Genomic DNA, 11,666 nt, shown 5'->3' with positions numbered 1-11,666 from the left:
TCATGTCAGCAAGGAAGTTTTTCTTCCTTCCCCACTTTAGCTCAGATGTTCTCAGAGCCTTCTTCCTTTCTAAAGCTTCTATACTCTATAGAGTGTACAACTGACTTAAGACCTTTAAACAAATTGACCTTGTAGGTGAAATACAAATGTATAATACAATGGACTTAAACGCTTATCAGAAACAGAGAGGAAGAGAGAGAGAGAAGAGATTGAAACACTTTATTATTTTATTCTGCTTTCATCAGACTAGTCGCCTCCTGAAGCCATGGGAAATCACAGTGCTTTGGTATCTGGAGAGAGGCGAATGCAAAGGCATATCCGCAATTTTTATTTCTGGTGGTCCTTTCCTCAAGACAACTCTACGATCTTCCCCATGGCAAAGCCTTTCGCTGTGATTCAAAAACAGAGAGTCTTCTAGAGGGCCAGTATAGATCCCACACACTTCTGCTAGCTGGGAGAGAGAGGGAGAGAAAGCCTTCTGCATATCACATCAAACATCATTTTTTTGTTAGGTTAAGATGGAATTTCACAATAATTTTTCTAATTCGCTGTTGAGAAGGACGCTCTGGTGGACAGAGCAACATCCCTTTTCTAAAAACGAGGCTCGTGGTTCAGTGTTACTGACTATGGGGGAGAACCGTGAGACTTCAGACTATTAAAGATGATAAACTCGGGGTCAGATTGTTGAACTTTAACATCACTACTTATACGACCTTGTCCAAGTCATTTACTCCCATAAGACTCAGTTTTCTCAAATATAAAATGGGAATATTAAAGGATTCTTTGAGAATTGAGAAAAATATATGTGAATGAAAAATCTTTTGCAAACTACTAGGCATTAAATTGGCATAAAGTATGATGCTGCTGTTACAATTGTAGCTGAGTAAATAAATGACAGCTACTTGAGTTACTGACTTAAGGATATATCTACTTCTGCTTCTTCAGCACCGCCAAACAGCATTCTGGCCTGATCTTGGGCCAGCCCCCACTCCTGTGTGCTGTGTTATCATCTTTTTTTTCTTTCTTTCTTTTTTTTTTTTTTTTGAGACAGAGTCTTGCTCTGTTGCCCGGGCTAGAGTGAGTGCCGTGGCGTCAGCCTAGCTCACAGCAACCTCAAACTCCTGGGCTTAAGCGATCCTACTGCCTCAGCCTCCCAGATAGCTGGGACTACAGGCATGCGCCACCATGCCCGGCTAATTTTTGCTATGTATATTTTAGTTGGCCAGATAATTTCTTTCTATTTTTTTAGTAGAGACGGGGTCTCATTCTTGCTCAGGCTGGTCTCGAACTCCTGACCTCCAGCGATCCACCTGCCTCGGCCTCCCAGAGTGCTAGGATTACAGGCGTGAGCCACTGCGCCTGGCCAAGTGTTATCATCTTAATGTTGTTAAATGTAGAGTTATCACCTCCTACTGGAAAAATGGTGATTATAAACAGAAGGAAGGAAAGTGTAAACTAGTGTTTACTTGCACTTACTCAGTGTGGGCACATTCACTTCATTGAATGTTCTCATTTAATTTTCAAGGTAACTCTGTAAAGGAGAATATGCTATACAGCAGTCACTAATTACATTTGAAAAATTGATATGACACTGTCAACCAAATTGCCAAAGTACAACATCTCTGAAAAATTATGCTGAGTTATAACTCTCAAGAGTACGGTCAAGAATAAATCTTTTGATGGAATCAAAACAAAGTTTTTCTACTGATTTCAATTCACAAAGTTTACAACCTATAGTTCTAGTAAATGAAAAAGATAAGTCAATACTAATACTATCATCATGCTAAAGCTATTCATTGAAAATGACTTGATAAGGCGCTAAATGACATGAGATACAAACCAATATTAAGATTATAGTAAATCCTAATAAACATATATAAACTTTTTTAAAGTCTAATACTTGAGTCTTGATTTCCTCAGTTTTATTTTTGTTTTCAAAATATCAGATAAAAATACATATAAACATGCCAGGGCAAATACATCTTCATTTATACTATTACATTATACTTGTGCATTTTGTAAGAAAATAATTGAGCCCGTTTTTGCAATTTATTTTATAGTTCATAATGTTTGTATTTTATAATATCATCTCTGTCTTGGCAAAATATCTTTTTTTTAGAAACACAATCTTGCTCTGTCACCCAGGCAGTGCTGGAATCAGAGCTCACTGCAGCCTCGAACTCCTGGGCTCAAGTGATCCTCCTGCCTCAGGCTCCAGAGTAGCTAGGACTACAGGCATACACCACTATGCCTGGCTAATTTTTAATTTTTTTAGAGACTGGTAGGTCTCACTATGTTGCCCAAGTTGGTCTTGAACTCCTGGTCTTGAGGAATCCTCCTGCCTCAACCTCCCAAAGTGCTGAGATTATGGGTGTGAGCCACTGCACCTGGCTCTTGACACAATATATTCTTGTCTTGAACTCCTGAGCTCAAGTGATCCTCTTGCCTTGGCCTCCCAGAGTGCTAGGATTACAGGTGTGAGCCACCGCTCCCAGTCAAACACAATGTATTCTTATTCAACATTACTTGCTTATCCATTTGAAATGTGCAAATTATTGATACATATTTTTTCTAGGAATCATAACTTGAAATATCCTCTCATAGTCTGATTATTGCCATTATTATTATTATTCTATTCTCCTTTAAAGAAATGACTTACCTTTTCACAAATAAATGGTCAATCTGAATTTGGAAAATGTTTTAAATTTCCTTTCAATTCTTTTGAGTATGTACCTAGAAGTGGAATTGCTGAATCATATCGTAATTCTATATTTAAATTTTTGAGGAACCACCATACTGTCTTCTATAGTGGCTGCACCATTTATGGACAAGATCGGGCACATTCAGAGTGGTATGGTCGTAGACGTGCACCATTACATATAGAAGTTTTTATGTTGTTTTAAAACTGCTGACTAAATAGGAGCATTGAATGGGCAAGTCTTATGTGTAAATCTAGCGAAACCATTTCCCATGGTTCTCTACTTGAATATTCAGTACAACTTTAAAAATACATGCTCTGTACTGTAGCTTTAATATTTTTTCCTGCATTTTCATATATTTTTTCTCTTGAAAATTTTCTTTTTATTTTAATAGATTTAGAGGGTACCGGTTGAAATCCATTACATGTGTATATTATATAGTGGTAGAGTCTGGGCTTTTGGTGTACCCATCACCCAAGTACTGTACGTTGTGTCTCATAGGTACTTTTTCAAACTTCACGCCTTCCATCTTCCCCACTTTTGAGTCTCCAATGTCCATTATACCACTCTGTGTGCCCTGGTGTAGCTGTAGTTTAGCTTTCACTTGTAAGCAAGAACATGTAGCATTTATTTTTCTGTTCCTGAGTTACTTCACTTAGGATAATGACGTCCAGTTTCATCCAAGTTGCGGCAAAAGCCATTATTTCATTATCATTGAGTAGTACTCCATGGTATACATATATACCACATTTTCTTAATTCACTCATCAGTTGATGGGCTCTTGGGTTGATTCCATATCTTTGTGACTGTGAATTGTGCTGCAATAAACCTATGAGTACAGGTATCTTTTGATATAATGATATTTCTTTTCATCTAGGTAGATACTCGTAGTGGGATTGTGGGATCAAATGGCACATCTACTTTCAGTTCTTTGAGAAATTTCCATCCTGATCTCTATAGAGGTTGTACTAATTTACATTCCCACCAACAGTGTATAAGTGTTCCCTTTTCACCACATCCGCACTAACATCTATTGCTTTTTGACTGTTTAATAATGGCCATTCTGACAGGGGTAAGGTGGTACCTCACTGTGATTTTAATTTGCATTTCCCTGATGATTAGTGATGTTGAGGACTTTTTCCCTATGTTTATTGACCATTTGTCTATCCTCTTTTGAAAAATGACTGTTAATGTTGTTTGCCCACTTTTTAAGGGGGTTGTTGGTTTTTTCTTGCTGAGTTGTTTAAGTTCCTTGTAGATTCTGAATATTAGCACTTTGTTGGACACATGATTTGTGGATATTTTCTGTCATTCTGTAGGTTGTCTATTTACAATTTTGATTATTTCTTTTGCTGTGCAGAAGCCTTTTAGTTTGATTAAATCCTATTTGTCTATTTTTGTTTTTATTGCATTTGCTTTCGGGATCTTAGTTATAAATTCTTTGCCTAGGCAAATGTCCAGAAGAGTTTTTTCCCCTAGGATTTTTATTGTTTTATGTCTTACATTTAAATCTTTAATTCACCCTGAGTTAATTTTTGTATGTGCTGAGAAATAGGGATCCAGTTTCATTCTTCTGCATATTACTGTCCAATTTTCTTAGCACCATTTATTGAAAAGGTTGTCCTTTCTCTAGTACATGTCCTTGTTGACTTTGTCAAAGATGAGTTGGCTGGGCTGGGCACAGTAGCTCACGCCTGTAATCCTAGCACTACGGCAGGCCGAGGTGAGAAGAAGCTCATTTGAGCTCGGGAGTTCCAGACCAGCCTGAGCAATAGCAAGACCCCATCTCTATTAAAAATAGAAAGAAATTAGCTGGACAATTAAAAATACACAGAAAAAATTAGCAAGGCATGGTGGCACATGTCTGTAGTCCCAGCTATTTGGAAGAGTGAGGTGGAAGGATTGATTGAGCCTGGGAGTTTGAGGTTGCTGTGAGCTAGGCTGCTGCCATGGCACTGTAGCCTGGGCAAAAGAGTGAGACTCTGTCAAAAAAAAAAAAAATCAATTGGCTATAAGTATGTGGCTTTATTTCTGGATTCTTTATTCTGTTCCATTAATCTGTGTCTGTCTTTATACCAGTACCATGCTGTTTTGGTTACCATAGCCTTGTAGTATAATTTGAAGTCAGGCAATGCAATGCCTCCAGCTTTGTTCTTTTTGATTAGAATTGCTTTGGCTACTCAGGCTCTTTTGTGTTTCCATATGAAGTTTAGAATTATTTTTTCTAATTCTATGAAAAATGACATTGGTATTTTGATAGGAATTGCATTGAATCTGTAGATTGCTTTGGGAAGTATGGTCATCTTAATAATATTGATTCTTCCAATCCATGAGCATAGAAAGTTTTCCCATTTGTTTGTGACATCTATAATTTCTTTCATCAGTGATTTGTAGTTCTCCTTGTAGAGATCTTTTGCCTTCTTGGTTAAATTTATTCCTAGGTATTTTATTTTATTTTATTTGCAGCTATCGTAAATGAGATTGAATTCTTGATTTAGTTCTCGGTTTGGTCATTGTTGGTGTGCAGAAATGCTATTGATTTTTGTACATTGATTTTATAATCTGAAACTTTGGTGAGTTCATTTACCAAATCTAGGAGTCTTTTGGAGGAGTCCTTATACCTTTTCTAGGTATGAGATCATATCATCAACAGAGATAATTTGACTTCTTCTTTTTCAATTTGGATGCCCTTATTTCTTTCTTTTGTCTGATTGCTCTGGCTAGGACTTCCAGTACTATGTTGAATAGAGGTGGTGAAAGTGGACCTCCTTGTCTTGTTCCAGTTCTCAGAGGGAATGCTTTCAACTTTTTCCCATTCAGTGTGATATTGGCTGTAGGTTTATCATACATGGCGTTTTTTTTTTTTTTTTTTTTTTTGAGACAGAGTCTCACTCTGTTGCCCAGGCTAGAGTGCCGTGGCGTCAAAGTCACAGCAACCTCAAACTCTTGGGCTTAAGCAATCCTTCTGCCTCAGCCTCCTGAGTAGCTGGGACTACAGGCATGCGCCACCATACCTGGCTAATTTTTTTCTACATATATTTTTAGCTGTCCAGATCATTTCTTTCTATTTTTAGTAGAGACGAGGTCTCATTCTTGCTCAGGCTGGTCTTGAACTCCTGACCTCGGAAGATCCTCCCACCTCGGCCTCCCAGAGTGCTAGGATTACAGACGTGAGCCACTGCGCCCAGCCACTTGGCTTTTATTATTATTAAGTTATGTTCCCTCTATCCTGAGTTTTTTGCGGGTTTTTATCATGAAGGGGTGCTGGATTTTATTGAATGCTTTTTCTTCATCTATTGAGATATCATATGGTTTTTGTTTTTAGTTCTGTTTATGTGGTGAATCACATTTGTTGACTTGCATATTGTTGAACCACCCTTGCATCAGTGGGATACAACCCACTTGATGATGGTGAATCATCTTTCTGATGTGCTGTTGGATTTGGTTTGCTAGTATTTTATTGAGGAGTTTTGCATCTATGTTCATGAGAATATTGGTCTTTTTTTGTTGCATCTTTTCCTGGCTTTGGTATTATGGTGACACTGGTTTCATAGAATGAGTTAGGGAGGATGCCCTCCTTGATCTTCTGGGAGTTTTAGTAGGATTGGCACCAGTTCTTTTTACGTCTGGTAGAACTTGGCTGTGAATCCATCTGGTGCTGAGCTTTTTTTGGTTGGGAGATTATTCATTACTGACTCAATCTTGCCACCTGCTATTGATCTAATCAGGGGTTCTATTTTTTCGTGGTTCAATCTTGGGAGGTTGTATATTTTCAAGAATTCATCCATATCCTCTAGGTTTTCTAGTTTGTGAGCATATAGTTGTTTATAATAGTCTCTGATGATCTTTGTATTTCTGTGGTATCAGTTGTAATGTCTCCTTTTACATTTCTGATTGTGTTTCTTTGGATCTTCTTTCTTCTTTTCTTGGTTAGTCTACCTAGCGGTTTATCAATTTTTCTTTTCTTTTCTTTTTTTTTTTTGAGACAGAGTCTCACTCTGTTGCCCAGGCTAGAGTGAGTGCTGTGGCGTCAGCCTAGCTCACAGCAACCTCAAACTCCTGGGCTTAAGCGATTCTACTGCCTCAGCCTCCCGAGAAGCTGGGACTACAGGCATGCACCACCATGCCTGGCTAATTTTTTCTATGTATATTTTAGTTGGCCAGATAATTTCTTTCTATTTTTAGTAGAGACGGGATCTCGCTCTTGCTCAGGCTGGTCTTGAACTCCTGACCTTGAGCGATCCACCCGCCTCGGCCTCCCAGAGTGCTAGGATTACAGGCGTGAGCCACTGCGCCGGGCCCAATTTTGTTTATCTTTTTGAAGAACTAACTTTTCATTTTGTTGATCCTTTTTTTGTTTTTTGGTCTCTATTTCATTTAGATCTGTTCTGATCTTTGTTATTTCTTTTCTTCTGCTAACTCTGGGTTTGTTTTTTTCTCGTTTTTCTAATTCCTTGAGGTGAAATGTTAGGTTGTTAATTTGTGATCTTTCTACTTTTTTGAGGTAGGAATTTAATGTTACAAACTTTCCTCTTAGCACTGCTTTTGCTGTATCCCACAGGTGTTGGTATGTTGTGTTTTCATTTTCATTTGTTACAACAAAATTTTAAAATTCTGTCTTTATTTCTTTGTTGATCCAGTGATCATTCAGGAACATGTTGTTTAATGTCTATGTGTTTGTTGAATCAGATATTGAGTTAAAAAAATAAAATAAAATATAATTTCTATGTGTTTGTATAGTTTCTGAAGTTCCTCTTTGTATTGACTTCTAGCTTTATTCCACTATGATCTGAGAAGACAATTGATATGATTTTGACTTTTAAAAATTTTGTTGAGATTTGTTTTGTGACCTAACATATGGTCTGTCTTGGAGAATGTCCCATGTGCTGACGTAAAGAATGTAAATTCTGTAGTTGCTGAGTGGCGTGTTCTGTAAATGTCTGTTAAGTCTATTTGGTCTAAAATCTGAATTAAGTGCAACATTTCTTTATTGATTTTCTGTTTTGATGATCTGTCTAGTGCTGTGAGTGGGAACTGTTCAAATTCTTGAAGCTTTTGAGCGTGTTTTGTATTTCCTCCAATGAATTTTGCAGCTCCAGAATTTCTATTTCTTTAATGATATCTATCTCCTTGGTAAAATTTTCAATCATATCCTGAATTAATTTTCTGATTTCTTTGTATTGGTTTTCAGATTTCTCTTCCATGTTATTAAGCTTCTTTAGAATCATTATTTGGAATTCTTTATCTGGCATTATGAGGGATTCTTTTTGATTGGGATCCATTGCTGGACAATTGTAGTACTTTGGTACAATTTCCTTGCTTTTTCATGTTCCCTGTGTCCTTGTGCTTATATCTGGGCATCTGATGTAGCAGTCACTTGTTCTGATTTTTTTTGAAATTGCTTTCAAAGGGGAGAATTTTTCCCTGAAGATGTATACATGTTGTTGGTGAATAGGACAATTTGGCTTTGGTTTTGGGTGCTTGCAAGTAGTGTGATCTTTGTATGATTTCTTAGGCAGTACAAAGGGTCAGTGGTATCTGTGATTTCTTTGATGGTTTAAGGAACAGCTATTAGTTGTGGCTGTGGTGAAGTTTTGCTGGGGACTTCAACAGCAGCTGATCAGTCTTTGGGCCCCAGTGGTGGAAGCAGTGGGCTGAGAATGCCTGGTTTTAGGTCCCAGGCAGCTTACTTTGGCAACACTGTTAGTGTTTCGCGGGGAGCCAATTCCTGGGCCTTCAGATGGCTTGTTCAAAAGGTAGTAGCTGGAGCAGAGGGCTGGGTGTGTGGGCAGGTTCTCAGGTCCCTGAACAGCTGGTGTGACATGGGAGGTGACAGTAGCAGTGGTGGAGCCAGCCATAGGACCCAAGTGGTAGTGTTGGTGTTACTGGTAGCTATAATGGATTGGGCAGGCTAGTCCCTGTCCCACAGCTGCCTGTGACAGGGCAGTAGGTATTGTCATAAATGTGTTTAGAAGGGGTTTTTCTCCCCTGTCCCTTTCCAGCAGGTGGCAGGTGCAGTCATGTCACCTTGAACTCTGCCTGAGGGTGGGGCATGGCTCAGTGTTAAACTCTCAAAATGGCTCTGTTGCGGGCTTGCAACCAAAGAGGGCAGGGCCCTTTCAGGCAAGTGGCATGGATAAGAAGCTGTGCGGAGTGCTGCTCGCTCACATCTCAGCCTCACAGTAGCCGTGGCATGGTGGTAGGAATTATTCCAGGTGTGTGGGAGGTCTTGGCTCCCCTGTCCCTCCTCAGCTGGGTGGGGCTCTGGCTGTGTCAGCCTGGACGCAGCCCAACAGTGAGGAGCTGCCTAGCCTGACTCCCCAGATGGCATCTCGGGCCTGTGACGAATAAGGAAAACCCCATCTATTACTTGGCACAGCAGCCACCTGAGACCCCCACCCCTCACCGAAGACCTGCATCAGCATAATACTAACCTATTACCTGACACATCAACTAACCTATCACCTGGCGGGCATTAGTCACCTGAGACCCCACCCCTCGGATCACCCCAACTTAATAAAAGTGGGAAAAGTTGGGTAGACGGGGCTCAGAATTTGGTGGCGAGACCCCCTCTGACCGCCCGCTGTAACATTTGCTGTAACATGGCCAGAGAGGGTGGGGCCCTTCCCGGGCAGGCTGCGCTGACCCGAAGCCATGGGGAGAGCTGTTCGCTGGAGACTCAGTCCCACAGCGGCTGGCTGCAGGACGGTGGGCACCTGCCCCCGCAAACGTGTGCTGGAAAGCCTGGCTTCCCTGCGCCTCCACAGCCAGGCAGGGGCTGTAGCCAGCTCAAGCCCAGACTCAGCCTGAGGGTGGGGCACAGCCCAGTGTCAACCTCTCAAAACGACACCTTGGACCTGTGACCAGAAATGCTGGGGGAAAGGTAGGCAGCATGGGCAAAAAACTGTAGAAATGCTGTCTGCTCACATTTCAATCTCAACAGCAGCCCACAGCGGGGCGGTGACCTTCCCAAGGGCGTGGGGACAGCTGGGCTCCTCTCTCCCTCCTGAGCTGTGCAGTGGCTGCAGGGGCACCTGCAGCTCTCCGGTGTCTAGGTTGTCAGGACGGTGCCCCCTCAGACTGCTCTAGGCTTGGGTGCCTGTGGGATTCCACCCGGGTCCCGTCCAGCATCCTCTTTTACGCCCCGAGACTTGCATGGGTCAGGGGCTTCTCTTGCAGCCAAGACTGTGAAAGCTCATCTCAGCAAATGGACACCGAGGGGCTTCTCTCTCACTGCTTCCAGGTGCCCGGAGCTTCTCATCACTTAGCCAGTCCCCAGCTGGGCAAGTTGCCCTGAAACCCTCCTTATCCACTTTTGGGGCTTCCCATTACTTCCCTACTGAATCCTAATCTCTCCTAGATGCTCCTTTCAACACGTGAGAATCTGTTTACTATTCTGGTTCCTTTCCGTGGAGGAGGCACATGCTACCTGTGTCTAGTTGGCCATCTCAATCCTCTCTCTGTGGTAGCTTTAATATTAATGGCACCTACTGCTGATGAGCTTCCTAACAACTGCAAGTTAGCACGATGTGGAGATTCTGAAGTCCTCTGGTGTATCTATTTTAAGTTTGTAATCGGGTTATTTGAACAGATCCTGCTATTTAAATTTTGTTTGCAAGTTTATAAGCACATCAAAATAGTTTTGATATAGTTATGTACGACTATTCATAGATATAGTAAATGGTATAGTTTTTTTTTCCTTAGGACTATTTATGGGAAAATACCTTCAGATTCACATTCCTGAATTTCATGTTTTCTTTCCAAGGCATTACATAACGTGTTGGGATCATCCCCTGCTTTAGTGAAAACCGTGGCAAATGAATCTCATCATACCTGAAGATTAGGAAAGAAGAAAAGTTATCTTGTAAGTTAAAGACAGTTGTTTTAGCATCATTCCATGGAATGGAGATGTGTGTTCATGTTCTGACCACTGGAGCTTCAGGACAGAGATGTGCCATGGAGACTCAACTAATAGATAATCAACCCCTTCAATCCCACATAGCACCAAAGTCAAAAGTCACGGCTGGGTTTCTGCACCTCCAACTGCACACTGGCCTTTACGATTTGCCCACAAAGTCATTTTAACCTGACTTTAAGGGAAAAGGCAGAGCACAGTGATTTGTTTCAGGCCTACCCATTGCCTAAAGGAAATCTCTGGAAAATCACCAAAAAACCCCAGTAACTATACTGGCTTCTTAGTTTATACATGCCCTACACTTAGGTAAGAGTTACTTTCCCTGCACACATTTCCCTCTGGAACATAAAGCTTTCTATATAGATGCCAAAGGGAAGCACGAAGTTATTATCCTCATCTATGTAGCTCCCAGATTACAAAACAAACAAGCAAACAAAAAACCCCAGAACCCTTAAGTCCTCACTTATTAGCAGGCTTATAGAAATGCTCATCAGAGCAGTTGTTGGTGAGTTTAGGTAAGGTAGGACAAGTGTCTTTTCCTGAAGCCATCACTGCCAGCAGTGGATGGAATTATCATTTAGAACTTGACTAACTCACTAGTCTAATTATGACACTGCTGCTCTGATGTAACAATGTTTTGCTAACGTAAGGGCAACTCTTAGCAGTTACATTAGCAGCTGATTAAGAGTGTTGAGCTCAGAAATATTTTCAGTGCTTTTTAAAATCTCTCTTTTTGAGCTGGGCATGGTGGCTCATGCCTGTAATCCTAGCTCTCTGGGAGGCCAAGACGGGAGGGAGGATTGCTTGAGCTCAGGAGTTCAAGATGAGCAAGAGCAAGAACCTGTCTCCACTAAAAATAGAAAAATTAGCTGGGCATCCTGGCACGTGCCTGTAGTCCCAGCTACTCGGGAGGCTGAGGCAGGAGGATCGCTGGAGCCCAGGAGTTTGAGGTTGCTGTGAGCAAGGCTGACGCCACAGCACTCTAGCCTGGGCAACAGAGTGAGACTCTGTCTCAAAAAAAACAAAAAAGGAACTTCTGAAAGACTTTGTTG

The 11,666-nt window shown here is 41.0% G+C and overlaps 1 protein-coding gene across 1 annotated transcript; it reads right to left on the bottom strand.

Moving 5' to 3' along the window:
• Window positions 1–205: 205 nt before the first annotated feature.
• TEX43 (testis expressed 43) lies at window positions 206–11,191 on the bottom strand. The gene is made up of 3 exons (XM_045566011.1): window positions 11,078–11,191; window positions 10,424–10,532; window positions 206–451 (listed from the first exon to the last, which is right to left on the bottom strand). The coding sequence occupies exons 1-3, from the start codon at window positions 11,161–11,163 to the stop codon at window positions 242–244; spliced, it is 405 nt and encodes a 134-aa protein (XP_045421967.1). The 5' UTR covers window positions 11,164–11,191; the 3' UTR covers window positions 206–241.
• Between the last annotated feature and the right edge of the window lie 475 nt (window positions 11,192–11,666).

The sequence above is a fragment of the Lemur catta genome, chromosome 12 (genome assembly GCF_020740605.2).
Source record: "Lemur catta isolate mLemCat1 chromosome 12, mLemCat1.pri, whole genome shotgun sequence".
NCBI classification, from domain to species: Eukaryota; Metazoa; Chordata; class Mammalia; order Primates; family Lemuridae; genus Lemur; species Lemur catta.
This window is presented reverse-complemented; position numbering and strand designations above follow the sequence as displayed.

Bases quoted from the DNA above. Each gene is read 5' to 3' on its own strand.
- TEX43 (XM_045566011.1), bottom strand. From the start codon at position 11,163: ATGGCTTCAGGAAAAGACACTTGTCCTACCTTACCTAAACTCACCAAC. The intron at 10,533-11,077 runs GTGAGGACTTAA...CCTAATCTTCAG, and splicing joins TTCTATAAGCCTGCTAATAA to GTATGATGAGATTCATTTGC. The intron at 452-10,423 runs GTATTTTCCCAT...TCTCTCTCCCAG, and splicing joins TCAGGAATGTGAATCTGAAG to CTAGCAGAAGTGTGTGGGAT.